General features: G+C 37.3%; 1 protein-coding gene across 9 annotated transcripts in view; it reads right to left on the minus strand.

Moving 5' to 3' along the window:
* Positions 1–15,368, minus strand: part of MYO1B (myosin IB) — a 114,475-nt gene that overhangs the window by 25,658 nt on the left and 73,449 nt on the right. For 5 of the 9 annotated variants that reach the window (XM_026853104.1, XM_026853100.1, XM_026853101.1 and 2 more), the window contains exons 13-17: positions 15,176–15,241; positions 5,170–5,175; positions 3,412–3,516; positions 1,818–1,880; positions 871–1,071 (exon numbers count right to left, since the gene is read on the minus strand). In XM_026853104.1, the coding sequence (XP_026708905.1) occupies positions 871–1,071; positions 1,818–1,880; positions 3,412–3,516; positions 5,170–5,175; positions 15,176–15,241 (441 nt within the window). The remainder of the gene's footprint in view (positions 1–870; positions 1,072–1,817; positions 1,881–3,411; positions 3,517–5,169; positions 5,176–15,175; positions 15,242–15,368) is intronic. The other 4 variants (XM_026853102.1, XM_026853103.1, XM_026853098.1 and 1 more) reach the window with 1 other exon arrangement.

Here is a 15,368-nt window from a genome sequence, read left to right on the forward strand (position 1 = left end):
AATACTTAACATAAAGTTAATAAATGGCTGCCTCTAAGGCTGGAAATATGGTATTTTCAGCACTATTCTGAATGAGTTAATTACTGAGCTATTCAAAACTAAGATAGAAAATGTTAAAACAACTAGGGAAGTATTAAACAGACCTAGGAAAATGAAGTGCTTTCCAAATAGTCTTTATTCTGTGAATTTAACAGTTCAGCAGATTCAAACAACAGGTGTATGTTCAACACCTACGTTTACTTTTAGATTTTTTAAATAAATAAACTGTGTTCTTTTATTTGGATTCTCATTAATAAAGTCATACTGAATTACACATCAAAAACTATCAGGCTTATATTTATTCATACTGCTTATATTGTAAAAAGCAAATACATTTGCAAGCCCTCTGTATAGCCTTCTCTTCCATCTGTTTAAACACACAGATTGTCAAAATAAACCCAGTTCCTTCAAATGTACAAAATTTCCATTTTCTCAACAACATGACTAAGGACTTCAGCTCGTTCAGTGACAAAGAATATGTTTTCCAAAATATCTTGCCACCAAACGTGCATGCACTTCCGTCATTCTAAACAATGTTTTACTTCCACAGACCTAGCAGCACAAGTAGTTCAAAACCAAAGCAGGTGGGACACCTTTCTTGTCTGATGAAAGAACTGCCCTTGATTTCAGCCCAAATCACGAACCTTAGGCTTAAGACAGAAAAGATTAAGACAGGTCTGGATTTGTTGATCAACTGTTGACTCAAGCAATTCTCCTCCATCACTGTAACATCATTTAATGGACAAACAGCCTCCTCGTTTTAGCAACCTAGGCTTCACACAGGTATAACACCCTCCACACACACCACGTACTCCCTGCTTTCCCAGGTACCTTGCCAGCATAATGTTGAATCCTGAAGCAGCTGTGAGGCAAAGAGGTGTCATTGAGGAACCGGGAGCACTTGCTCATCCTGCTCTCAAAGTGTTGGTGAGTGGCACAGACTTGGTTCAGTTTTTCTAAAAAGGTGTCATCTGTAACAGTTCCTGGTCTCAGGCATTCTTCGTCTAGCATGGCCAGGATTCCAGTTTGGTTCTGAAATTTCAAGACAAGGAGTTTTAGTATTTGTTTCCATCACATTTCCATCAAGGCATAAAAAGGAGACCGCTCACTCCTGTTCGACTTCTGCTACCCAGAAAAACATTCTTCAAGCCATCTCAAAGTCTGGCTCTTCTCCTCATCATCCCCATTTCCAACAGATTTTCAGTTATCTGCACTTTTGAAAGACTGCTTCTGAGATCTGAATCTTGAACTTCATGCTGGAATTTTGTGTCATTTACTCAGATCATAGAAACTCCAACTTAACTGAAAGTAGACAGTTTATGCGTAAAACCAGCATACATTTTATGTTAATGGTTAAAACCTGTTCTTTTTCGATTCTTAAGGAATTTTATCTTTCTTGCTGCTAAGTCTATAGGAAATCCACTTACTAGATAAAAGATTTCTGTACCTAAAGCACTCAGTAACAAGTCATTGAGTTTTCTAATTTTCATATAAAAAGAAGTGTTATTTACAATGCAGCATGTGATATCTGCTATTGAAAACAGCACTAAATGTAAACATTTAAGAGCTGTTTGGGGTGTTGGGGTTTTTTTTGCATAGGTGTGGCTGAACATTTCTAACAAAGTAAGATATAGCCTTATAAAAATTTTTTCTTTTGTAAAATAAACTTTAACCATTGAAAATCAGATGACAAGTGGTTTGTTTTATAAAAATCAAAGTGTGTACCAACTTTATTAAAATTAAAAAATTATTCAGAGAGATTCTTGAATATAACTTACATTTTCTATTAGGTCACAAATTATAGCATTGTTGAAATACTCAATATGAGTCCATTCAATTCCCTATAAGAGAAGAAAAATAAATGCATCAACAGGAAAACAATCGAGGGAGCTTTTCCTCCAGACAATTTAACTACATTCCAGTTAACTAAGATCCTACTTTCAAATTTAATTCTGCATGCTTACCAACATTTTATTTATTAAGAAAGAAATGCAATCATCTACTACTAACATTATCTGTGCAAAATGACTGTCCTTGGGAAGCTGCCAAATGCACTCTCCATTCCTTTCCCCCACCCGTGTCAGCTTCCCATGCACTCCCCTGGCGCCCCGCCAGCCACCCGTCCCAGCACCCTCTGCCCACGCTCCCGCTGGATACAAGGAAATAAGCCCATTTCACTGCAAGCATCCAAGATCAGAATTTCTAAGCTTAGTTGTTGTGGGGTGGGTTTGGTTTTGTTTTGTTTTTTTTTTTTTTTTTTTTTTTTTTTGTTTTTTTTTAATGGGAGGAAGAAAGAGGGCTAAATTTAGACAAGATCATCTGAAAAATCTAGAGTCTGGCTGTTGTTCAGATATTCCCAATACCCTAATTTTTTCAAATATCAGTGATAAAATTTCCACGATGAAATGTCAGTGCATCAGGAGGTAACACTGGTAGGGCAAAGGACTGGAAAAAGAAAATATTAATTTAATTCTTAATTTGCATTTTGCCGTACTTCTTACAGTTTAAGTTTCTTCAGAGCATTTGAAACATAATTCAAGAACCAAATTGCAGCAACGATGTTTCAAGAGTTTCACCATTGAATGCAAAAAGAAAAAAAGACATGCCCAAGCTTTATATTACCCTCAGGATTATAAAACAGGAACTTTATTTAATTTTTCAAAATGCTTATACAGCAAAACGGTATAATCCAATTTGAGTACAGACAGTGCAATGCCAGTTTCTACAGCTGTGAGTTGGTATTTTGTCTGAGCTCTGTATATCATGGGGAGTACTGCTAAAACCTATTAAAACTTTAACTTGATGTTCACTCACAGAATAACATCAAACACCAGAGTCTGGGCTCCAAAGCACATCTTAAATTTACCCATAAAGCTCCCTTCAATACTAAACTGAAAGAAAACTAGAACCAAAAACCTATTTGTAGTTTCTTTCATCTTGCATGCTATTGTTTTATCCACCCAATTCCCTTTTGAAATGGGATTAGCTGTGGCTGCTGCTGGGGTGTATCCCAGACACTATTGTGTAATCCAAAACACAGGCTCTAGGGTAATGGCACTAATATCAGAAAGTGCTATTAGTCTTTTAATAAATTAATTAGCCCTTGCTCAGAACTGCCAGTCATTGCGGCCAATGACAGACAGCTGAGTCTGGTTTTTACCTGGAGAACTCATAATGTGAAATAAAATCAAAACCAACTTTTTTTTTCTGAATGAAACTACCACACAGTCCTACACAAACATGCTCCATGCCAGCCCTGTGGTCAAAAGGTGACTCTGTTGCCTGAAAAGAGGTTCCAGCATGCCTGCCTGTGTATCTTTACAGGGACAACGGGAAGAGGAGAGGATAAGGAAAGATCCATTCAAGTATTACCTCTCGGATGTATTCCTCCTGCTCTTCTTTGAGGGTAAGTTCAATGAAGATCTGCTGCAACTTCTCATTACAGTAGTTGATAATGAATTGCTCAAAGCTGTTGTCCTGTCAGATAAAACATGTTTGCATTTGCTGTTGTGTAAACACCCTGGAAACTGAGCTGGAGTAAGTTCCTGCAGCAGCTGTAAGTCAACAAGCTGCTTTATTAACTACTCCTTCCAGTTTTGCGATGTGATGGTTGGAGAGTATTTTATTAAGATTAGTATGGAAACTTTAGACCAAATCCTTCCCTGAGGCTTTCTCCATTGAGGGGACAAAAACTCTGAAGGTTATATTCACGATACCTCTCTATCAATTCCTTGGGCCAAGTCATAAGGGTGCCTGTGGTGTCAGGGGATAAACACCACAAGTTTTGCCTGCACTAATATTTCCCCATATGTAAAATGAAGTCTGCTGCAAGTTCTGATAAATAAAATTATAACAGTAGTATTCGCTCTTTTCCACTCAGTAGCCAATATAGTATCCTATTTCACTACAGATCAAGGCCCAAGCTGCTATGCTGGTTGCAGCTGAGCTGGTTTAAGGGATTATTGGCTCTAGAGGTCAACCCACGTCCTCCCTGCCAACAAACTGCTCATGTAATTGCCCCCTGAAATGATGGGAATTAAAAGAACTTTATCAACCAAAAATCCTCTAAAAGGCTAATTCATATAAAACTGGATTAGGGAGCAAGCATGTGTGTGACCCTTTGCAGAAGGGACCAGGGAACTGGGGAAGGGAGCAGAGCCCAGGAGGAGGGGTGGGCAGCGGGAAGGCTGCTGGGTGGCTGCAGCCACAGCAGCCCACCCCATCAAGCCGCGTGGCAGGACTGCTGTGGGAGCAGGGCTGTGACATTACAGCAGCACGCTTCCAGAGGGACACACGGCAGCATGACAAATGACTGCTGCAGCAAGCCCCTCAATACCACAGGGAGAGCCCTCCCACACTCAGTCAACTGAAGTTTCACTGCTCACACCACCAGGGCCAGGATGGCACTGAATAAAACCTGTGGTTCACCACTTCATCTCCTTTATCTTAAATGAGTGCAGTTTGGAGGCCAGGTGCCTGTTCTGAGGACCAGTTTAAAATGCCCCTTTCAAAGAAAAAGGGAGCAGCAGCTTCATTGTTTTTTCCCAGTGCTTGAAAAAGTCATTAATATTGTAAGAATTCCATACATGTATCTGCAGAAATAACTGCAATCAAGTGATTTTGGATATCAGCTGCTGGTCGTCTTGACTTTGGGGTCATGGGGTTCCCTCCACCCATTTGTTTTTTTCCCCTCTTAATTACTACTAATCAAGAATACTTTGGTTATTTAGGAAGCCTCAAAATTTGCAGAATAAACCACTATGCCTTTTTTACACTATCAAGTAAGTCTGCTATACAATACCTGTGAAGGTCAAGTTATGGTGATGGAATTTTTATGGCTAAGGGCAACTGCAATCATTTAAACGTTTAAATTAAGGATCTGGTTGCTAAATGAGATTAAGAACACACAAGCAGATTAGAAAATATTGAGGTAGCACAGATTACTTTTATCATTTTAGTTTTAGGTAAAGCAAAATCATAGCTGATCACCAAACTTTCTCAGCCACGTCAAACTCTGCCCCTCACACCAACTGCAATATCAATCAGAGATTGCAAAATCTGCATAGCTCTAGATGAGAAAGTTAAATTTGGCATGCATCAAAATCAGCACTGCAAACAAGTCATACTTACTGCATTCTGTTGCAAAAAAAAAATTACATAAATTGCAGTCAGTACTTATACTACTTCCATAACAACACAGAATATATCTATTAGCATTTCTTTAGCATACCAAGTAGATCAGTCTTTTTATCAGTCATATTCTGGCATTGTCACATCTCTAAATCATCACGTAATTTTGTCTAAAAAAACCACATATATAGCCTTCAGTGGACAAATCTCACTAAAAGGAGAGGAGAATGGGGAATGGAAAAGAGAGTACAGGAGGAAGAATGAGTAAAAGTTTATTGGACACATTCTGATAAGGCCATCACGTTAGATATATTGAGTTAGAAGTAAAAGGACCCCAACTGACACATCACCTTGACAAAGAGGAAGGGTAGAACACACTTTGCATCCATCTATCAGGCACATGCCACCCAATGCAGAAAGACTGTTTCTCCAAAAGACCACATTATTCCAATTACAAGAACTGCAGGACTTTTTGCTCACATATTACACACAGTCTTCATCTTCAAAAGAGGATGGAAACTGAACTGCAAATCCAGCTAAATCATCTAAACAAAAGGTCATCCACAATAAATTAAAGTAATTGCTAAACGCTTTCCTGATTTGCTATGTATCTGTGATATTTATGGTTTGCCAAAGAAAGGCAATCCGAAATCCACAGAGGTCTTCACAAATCACTCATTTTAAGCTATGAAATTTTGTTTGACATCACCAAGCCACTGAAAATCGCTATTCCAGGAAAAAAAGTCATTGAAAAGCAGTAGTGATTTTGTTCTTTGTTAGGATAATGATATGGATCAAAAGGCTAACAGTTAATTAGAGCAGAGAAAATGAGGAAAAATGTTTGAAATCACCACAATTCTCAAAACAATGAGCTCTGAACACACCAGAAGACATCTGGTAAATAAATACACTTCAGAAAGAGGAATTTCCATTTACAGGTTTTAAGAAACACTGTATGAAATACCAATTAGAGTATTTATCGCTGGGCAGATCTGAGTAATGGAACAGAGATTGTGAATTTATTCTCCCTTACCATATATCTATAGTTTTTAATTATGTGAGGGCTTCACAAAGCATAGACAAATGCTCACAAATTAATTGTCCCCCGATATTTTAATGAAGGCTCCTAGAAATTAATATGACAGAACTAGAAGGGATCTAAAGGACTTTTGACATTGTTTTTTAAAAGGCAATAGAGAATGATTAGTATCAGTGATAGCACATCACTAAATCCATTCAGGAGAAATGGGCTGGAAGGATCCAGCTGTAAGACACTGTACTTGCTCCTTACACTGACCATTCACAATAAGCAACAGAAAGGATTTTGACCAACACAAAAGCTGCACAGTCAGACCCAAAATTTCAGGAAGAGTTAGAAACTTCACATATTCTTATGAAATTTTAAGGAAAAAAAAAAATAATTCAGGCCAGCACTTCTCAAAGTGTCAGCTTCCCTTCCAGACTGTAATTCTACTACTTTAGTGTTGAGAACATCACTTCAATCCCTGCATTTTTATAGCAGCATTTCAGATTATCCCTTTGAAATCACTGTGGAATACAAAATACAACCTTTGGGAAAGAAAAAACCACTCAGTCTTTCAAATTAAATTAAAGGTGCTGGGAAACACAATGTCACCTGAGATAGCTTTAAAGTCATGTCAAATTTATATATACAGATTAACCAACCCCCCTGACCTTATCCTCTCAATCTTTTATGAGGTGCAACAATAAATTTAGACAAGTAGAAAAATTCACTGACAAGGACCAAAGCCTATTTCACCATGTTTTTCACTTCACAAATAATAGTCTCTTGGTCACAGAACCACAGAATTCATGCAGCTTTATTTTTCATCTACCTTCAAACTACCTGGCATCAGGGTGGTATTTCATGGATAGCAAGTTTTTGAACTCTAAAAAATTTTGCTCCGCGCAAAAATATGGTGCTTATATACACTAGCAGATCATGATGTTGTGCTTGCTCAGGTTGTTAGAGTCAACCATGAAAAAACAAAAAGTTCTAGTTTTGAACCACTGATATTATATGAATTGCACACAGGTGCTTGAATGTCTAAAGAAAATACTTTTCGTGCCTTAACATTTTGCTTAATTTATTCTTTCTAACCATGCGTATCATGGAATCATCTGAAAAAACATATATGGATGTTCCTGAGCTTATACATTGTTATACCACTAAAATACCAATAGCAAATAGACAAAATAAAAACATTGTTGTAAAAAGATAAAAAAAATAGGCTAAAGGTCTCTTACTAGTCTCAGACAGAAATGTCTCCATATGACAAGCGTAATTTCTTGCATTAGATTTACGAACACAAAATATCTAAATCAGGGCATTCTCCTATGAAAAGCAGCTATCTTCTAACATTGTCCGCCCACAGAGAATTCAAATTCACTTTTGAGTACCCAGATCCCAGTAATTTCTAGAGACACTGACACAACTAAGACACCTACTTGAAACTGAAAACTGGATACTTTTCCATACTAGCAGGCAGGAATAAATTCTTATCTTCCACCTGCTTTATAAAGTCCTAGTTTGTTTCATTTTCCTGTGTCCTCCTCACTTCACTGTTTTCCCCAATTCAAGTATACATTGTTGATCCAAATCTGCAGACTCAGCTATATCATCAATATTACACCTATATAAAGTGTTTCTCTATGCTTCCTCTTCCTCTTAATCTTTCAGCACATCAGTTCTTGCCAAGAGCCAATTCAAAAAACATAATGCTCAGTCTACAACCACACTGGCAAAAAGGTGTTCAGCAACACCTTTCAAATACCTTATACAAACACATACAACTGAAAAATACATGAGAAGTATTTAAAGAAAAAGCGTAATTTAAAACAAAACGTAACATTTCAAGTCAGGAGACTGTTGAAACCAACAGAACTAAAGATATTAAAATTAACTTTCTGACCAATGTGGGGGAAGACATAAAGAGACTGATGCTTTTGCTCTAACACAAATAACCCCACAAAGTAACTTTTTTCAACATCAACACAGCTTCAGGCATCAGAAGTCTCTGACATCCTCCTGACATGGGCCACAGGCAGGTGATCCCAGGTAGTTCCATCAGGCCCCCAGACTACTACTGAGGCTCCTAGAGAAAAAGCCAGATGGTAAATGTAATGACGAGGAAAGACCAGCATGCTCGCTTCACTGAAATGAATGGCGAAATGAATGGTGAAACCAACCAGCAAATTTAATTTATATCCTACTGCGGTGTCTGGGGATAGGGATTTTTATGTATGACCACAGTAGGATACAAGTTTGAGATGAAACTAAGAAATATAAATGGTAGAAAATGAAAATCAGAAAAATGGGGAAAGTACGTTTAAAGAAAATGAAAAAGACTGTATTTTTATCTTAGAAAGCAATGAGCTACATGCGACCCAGTTATAACCATTTAAAAATTTTTTTTAGTTAGTGAAGATATGTTATCAATATTTATCCCTTACTTTTCTGTTTACGTATACAAACATTTGAGTTATCAAACTTAATTGAAAAATATCTCATGTAAACTAGAATAAGCTCTGTGCTTTTGTGTAAATATCTCTCTAGGCAAAGAACCAGAGAAGCATATTATTTAACTATAAATATTCCATGTATATGTAATCAAACTATGTTTCAGTGTATCTAATGGAAGCAAGAAAGATGTATGTTGAAGCCTTAGGGATTATCTATTTTCCATATCTGTGTAGCACAATCAGCCTCAATCCTTATTGATGCTACTGGCACTGGTAGAGAACCACACAGTCTGAAATCCATCTTGCTCTCAAGCTGTGGTGTTCAGACACATGGGTCTAAACCAAATTTGGAGTTAAAAGGACAAGAAACTACAGTGAATTCAGTGCACACAAAGTATATGCGATCCACAGGGAAACCCAGGTACAATAACGTCAACAAACTCAACCTGATAAATTACAGTCCTGGAACAACAGGAATTACAAATAGACAAGAACCTACTGTATAATCATATCCATTCCTCTACTAAGACAGAATAGCTGCTGTAGGGCAAAACCTTACTCTCTCAACCTGAAGCGGAGCATTTGTGTGTATTTGTTCCAGCATTTCAAATATTTCCTCTGTTGAAAACAGCCAGCCAATGGGATTTACTTCATAAACCTGCGTTTGCAAAATAAGCCTCTCTAAATACTTAAATTATAATGTGATTAATTAAATAGTGATTAACTTCCTGGGATGCACCTCTGCTTCTGAGCATTCTAACACTTAAGGAAATCATTGCTTTAGCTGTATTTTAAAACCTCCGTAGCACCTATGATTCCAGTCAAGCGTCTCTCTCTGTAAAGCTCCCCTCTTTCATAACACTTGTCCACAGATGCAGTTGATCAATTACAGATTTCTGTTCTCCTGTTTCACACTAGACTGGGCTTTGCCCTGCACGATCAGACTGAATAGAGGGCTGGGTACACACATTTTGGCACTGCCGCTGATGGCCATGATACGATGATGGCCATCAAATAAGGGTTGAACAATTTTGAAAAGGAAATCAGTTGCAAGGTAGAGTGCCTAGAAAAGGTGGCTGGAAATTACAGTCTGGAGATTAAAGCAACTACCAAAATAGTAGATATTCATGGCTCAGAGCCAAAGTCAAGACAGGAAGGTCACCAGAGCCTAAAAGAATGAAAAAAAAAGATGAAGATAAAATAAGATCCTGATAAGCCGATTTTCTCTATATACTTTTTTTTTTTTCTTCTAATAACTTATCTTTCTAGCAAATAACTAGACCCTTTTCCAGTAAAATTATTTGGGGCGGGGGGGAAGATCTCTGGACCAGCAGCAGTCTCAGAATTCAGCATGCTCTTCAGCTGTAATTTCCTTCATGTAATGAACAGGATAGAAAGGCAAAGCAACTATTCAGCAACTGGACCAAGCAGTTGTACAGGTTTATAGTAACAGTGGAAATACCTCCCCAATTTTTCATGCCTTAAACATCTCAGAAAAGTTTTTCAGTGTTTACCCCCTCCTTATTTGGCTACATCCCTCTAAGACCACAACCATGAACATGTTAATGTAAATGAAACTGCATTATTTGTATTTCTAAGAGATTCCCTCAATAAAGATATTGGCATTTTATCAATGTCCAGATGATAGTTTATGTAGTACATGCAATATGACCGAGCTTCTTTCCATCACTACAAGAAACTTATACACATGAGAAACAAGCTAATTACCATAAATAAACAGAAGCACTATCGAAGCACATCACAGACTGAGAAACAGACCTAGTTTTACTGCTCGGTGGCTTGTTTAGCTGTTTTTTTGGTGGTATTTTTATTTACTCCTGGGTTTTATGCTGAATGTGATGGATGCTGCCTCATCTTTACATGTTCTTGTGTACCTGGAGCAAAAGGAGCTGGTCAGATGCTGTCCTCAAAGACAAGGCATTCACATCACCTCAGGTCAACCCTCAGCAGATGTCAGCCAAATGGAAACAGTCCCTCTCTTCTTGCAGTTCTATTTCCGGCACATCCACACTTCTTGTCAGGCTAAAATATGTGGAATAAACTGCTCCACCAAGGGATTGAGCAGAAAGCATTCACACTCTCAAGCTGTCTTCTCAGGGCCTGGCAGATTTCAAGAATAAGCCTTGTTTGGCAGCCTTAACTTTCATAAAACTGAACTCCAAATCAATAGCTCGGTCATATGGACCAGCTACATAGGGGCACCTGAAGATTCAGTGTAAAGCCTTTAAGCCTACTAGTATGGACAGACGTTTTTGTCTCTAAAGGCTAGGCAGGATGAAATATTCACATTTGCTCCATTACATTCATTTTTACATACTCTAGCCCTCATCACCAGGAAATGTACACAACAGAAAATTAACCAGCCAAAATGAACAGAATGAGTGTCTGCTCTTCTCTGTTGGAACCTGCCAGGCCCTCAGTCATCTGCCTTCTACAGTCATCGTTTCCTTTTCATAAACCCCACCCCTTCCACAACCCTACCCTGACATTTTGCAGAGATGCGGAAACCACTTCTGCCCAAAAATACAGAACCAAACATTGAATAAAATAGGACCAGTCCCAAACCTACCCCAGGAAGTCTGCAATTGAGCTGGTGGACAGTGCCACCAACCATCATCCCTACCCCACCTCAAATCACAGTCTAGACTGCAGGCTGACTACACATGCAGCCGCTCAAAAATGTGGATAAGCATACTTGGAGCAATTAGTGTCAGGCTTCAATCCATTGCTCAAGCTTCAGCAGCATTACACAACCAACCCAGTCTTGTAGCCTGCATTTTCACACTAATCCTAGTCCCTAAATCCTTGACCATAGACAATTCACACAGAGACATCCAACATTTCAGCATTCCGCTTTGAAGACATTCAATCCCACCATACAGTTTACCACAAAGGGCAAGGCAGGAATCAAAAATAAACACAGCTTTACAGCACCTATTTTGTGGATTGTTTAGCCAAGCTTGCTGTTGACATCTGCCAAACCCACAGAGGCTGAGGATTATCGATGGATTTAAATTCCCTAATCTGAATTTTTGGGCAGCCAAGTCTTTAAATCTGCTTTCTTGGATAGCTTTTAGGTTTGTCTGAAAAATGGGGTTTGTGCTCAATAAAAATACTAGCAGAAACCAAATCCCAAAGAGTATATGTCAGCATTATCAATACTCCAGTATCTTTCCTTTGATAAATTTCAAGAAACCTCCAGTTACTTTATAAATTAACTTCATCTTAAATTACAGAAAAATTGTAGAAAATGCATGGTTAGCAAATAAAGTAATCCTTCAAAAATAGATGAAAAAAAATCTCACTTTATAAGCTTAAATTTGCATATAATAGAACAGGACTGCTATTGTCATCAGAAGGTCAAATGCATGATCTTTCAATATCGTAAAAGTCTATTTAAAACTTCTTTACTCTTCTTATAGGACAAATTGTAGGATGGTATAAAGAATCATCCTAAACAGGAATAAGGCCCAAGAAATACTGTCTGCCCTGCCCATTATGAAACAAAACAAAAACCTCAAAAATCTGTAGCAAGCCAATGTTTTTGCAATGGAAGCAGACTATTCTATAATGTATTCCAGTAACTTGTAGGTGGGAATCTTAGGACAAAACAGATAAACTAGAATATCATTAGTTTATTCTTTCAGCAATCCTGATGGGTAAGGGTAATACTAAAGGAGATGAGCAGAAAAGCGCCCTTCAGTAAACACATATCTTGCTACTTATTTCAATTGTATGAAGCTTCATGTGTAAATATTTAGCCTGCATATAAAAAACTCCTACAACACCTAATGTTTTTGATATGTTCTGTCTCCAAGGTACAAGGACACTTTAGGTCAAAGAACAGGCATTAATGATAAACCTATCTGCTTCCTGCATAGAAACATGATTAAAGGGAGGCCTTTTTACCTTCAGTATATCAAATAGCTTACAAGTTTAAAATGCACAAGTTTACAGATAAGGCTTTCAAACACATTATTTGCCAAAAAACATTCTTTTTAGAGATGATATTAGCTCAAGAGCAGACATGAAAATCATAATCTGACTTAAGAATTAGGTTCAAAAGGGACTGCACATTTTTAGTCAAAGGTTTTAAGTATTTTATAATGAGATGGATATAGTTACTACCGTTAGCTACACCTCAGCTAGTATTTTGAATGTTTAGCCATCGTGTTTAGAAATGTATCACACAGCAAAACGCTCCAAATTCCACTACACTTTTTATGCTATAAATTTTAAGACATTATTGAATTTTGCTTGAGTTACAGTATTGTAAGGTGTTAAAATTTCATTCGATTGTTTTAATATAATTAAACCTATTTTCTGCGAAGTGGTTACTTAAATTCTCAACAATAATTGTTCTTTGTAAGCACTGTCTCAAGATCTTTAATAATTTTTGTGAGATCTGATCACTTGTTACAAAACTTGACATAAAAATATATTTGGCAGGCATCCTCTTAACTGACCTTATTACATGACATTCATTCAAGCAACCACAAGACCAGCTACACTTTGCCTATACAATGTTCATTACAGAATTATTTTACTCATTTTAAGGATTATGACATAACATCATCCTTTGTGCCAACTAGAGCTGCATAGAAAATTAATTTTGTTTTGCCTTGAAAGAATATCTTTGCTTTTGATTCAACTGAAAATAAGCCAGCAGTTTCTGATTATAAAATTAACCTGTCTGGAAACACAACGATGGCTAGAGTGGGTGGTACTGGAAATAGAGCAGATTCAGGATTTGCTAATGGATTGTTTATCATTCACACTTTGAATTACAGTACTGCCATGCAGTCCCAATACCAGTAACTGTACTAGTTACCTCTATAAACCTAAACCAATCAAGTTTATTTTCAAACATCTTTAAATTAAAATATGGTGTAGTATAAGCAATGTACGTTTCTGGCATACTATCAGATTCTCATTTTGAATGGGAGCTGAACCGAGCTGCTTGGATAGTGCTCTCACTGCAGGTCTTAACTGACAAGAGAAGAGTCCAGACTTGTATGAATGTACTGCTGAATTTGATCCTCAAGTCCCACCTTTTTCAGCAGAACCAATACTCAGCATTTAAAGGAGTGAACAATAACTACCCATATTATTTTAAAGCTTTTGAGCTTGTGTGAACTGAGAAAGCTACATCATAATTCAGTATGAAAGGTAAGTGAAGAGAGACTTATTTTAAAATTTTAATTTGCAAAACTACATCTACCATACTCAACTACTTCTAAGATGTTGAACTCCTACAAAATAAAGAAAATTACACGCAAGAAACAACCTTGTCTCTGGAACATCATCCCACAAACACAATTACTCAGCGTCTGTGGTAGTGCAAGCTTCTGTCTCCCACCTCACCCTATGTGTTTAACCCTAATGATACATAAAAGAAAGAGCTAGTGAAAACAAGTTGTGCCCAAAGATGCCAGCAGTACCATTCCAATGTCCAGCCTTCTAAAGGTACAGCAAGGACCAGCTCAAAAGAGATCTGCCACCAAGATCTCTATTCAGTCACCCCTGACCGCTTGCAATAAACATAAGAGCATATTCACAAAAATTTAACACAGACAATAAAACCTAGCTTAGTAAACCCTTGAAGCAAGTATCACCTTTGTTCTTTCTCTTCACAGAGGTATTCTGATTTGCACATACTTTGATGTTACACTTCTGAAATAAAATTTACACCATCCTCTCCCATGTAATAATTACTCTTTTCTGGATTATTCCCATCTTCTACACAGTTTAAACACACTCCCTGGATTTTCAAGAGGGATGCGGGGAAGTGGGTAAGGCCTGGATGTTTTCTACTGATTTTTCCGCCAGTTGAGTTTCTAGTTTAAACAGTATATAGATTCCAACCAAGGTCTATAAATCTCTTAAAATAAACTGTCAGAATAAGATTTATGAAAACTCCCTCTCTCTGGTGTGCTCTAACCCAATTAAAAACTCCTCCTTGATTGTTTTTGTTTTGAAATACCACCAGTCTAAAAATACTATCATAAACAAACAGGAATGAGCCACAGATTGTCAGCTAGGAATCGGTACAGAATATTTATCTCGGTGAATCGAGATGAAATGGAATATAATGACTTCTTTAATTTGGCAGGAAAAAAATTGTATAGTTTTTGTTGTGTGTTCTAAAGGATACAGAGCTTGTTAAAAGACATCCATAAAATGCCTCAGGGCAGAAATGACACTGCCAGAGTTTCTCTTATGCTCAGAACATACGTCACAACAGAATGTATTTAATTTACCCATAATAAATACTTATTTACCTATGGCGTAAAAACCCAAGTATGGCTTTCATAGATTTTGGTTTCAATTGCCAGACATGCTAAGACATCTGCCTTTGGCTTACTTTTCTAGTGGTTTTTTTTTGTCAGAAATGACACACTTCATTCAAATTACATGTTTTCTGGTTACAAATTCATTAACTACTCTATTAAGCCGTAGAAACAGCTCTCACATTAAATTTTTACCATTGTAAAGGTCTTACCTCAAAAATTTCAAAGCCATAGATGTCCAGCACCCCCATCACCTTCTTTCTCACTTTTGTTTGTGCCTTAAAAAAAATTAAACACTGTCAGTCAACCGTACACTTCATAGTTGGTAATCAAGAAAACTAATGTATAAGTAGGCTGTCAAATTCTGTAAACTGAAATGTTAAGTATGGTTTCCCAAAATACACT

The sequence above is a fragment of the Athene cunicularia genome (genome assembly GCF_003259725.1).
Source record: "Athene cunicularia isolate RWA chromosome 7 unlocalized genomic scaffold, athCun1 chr7_part1, whole genome shotgun sequence".
NCBI lineage: Eukaryota > Metazoa > Chordata > Aves > Strigiformes > Strigidae > Athene > Athene cunicularia.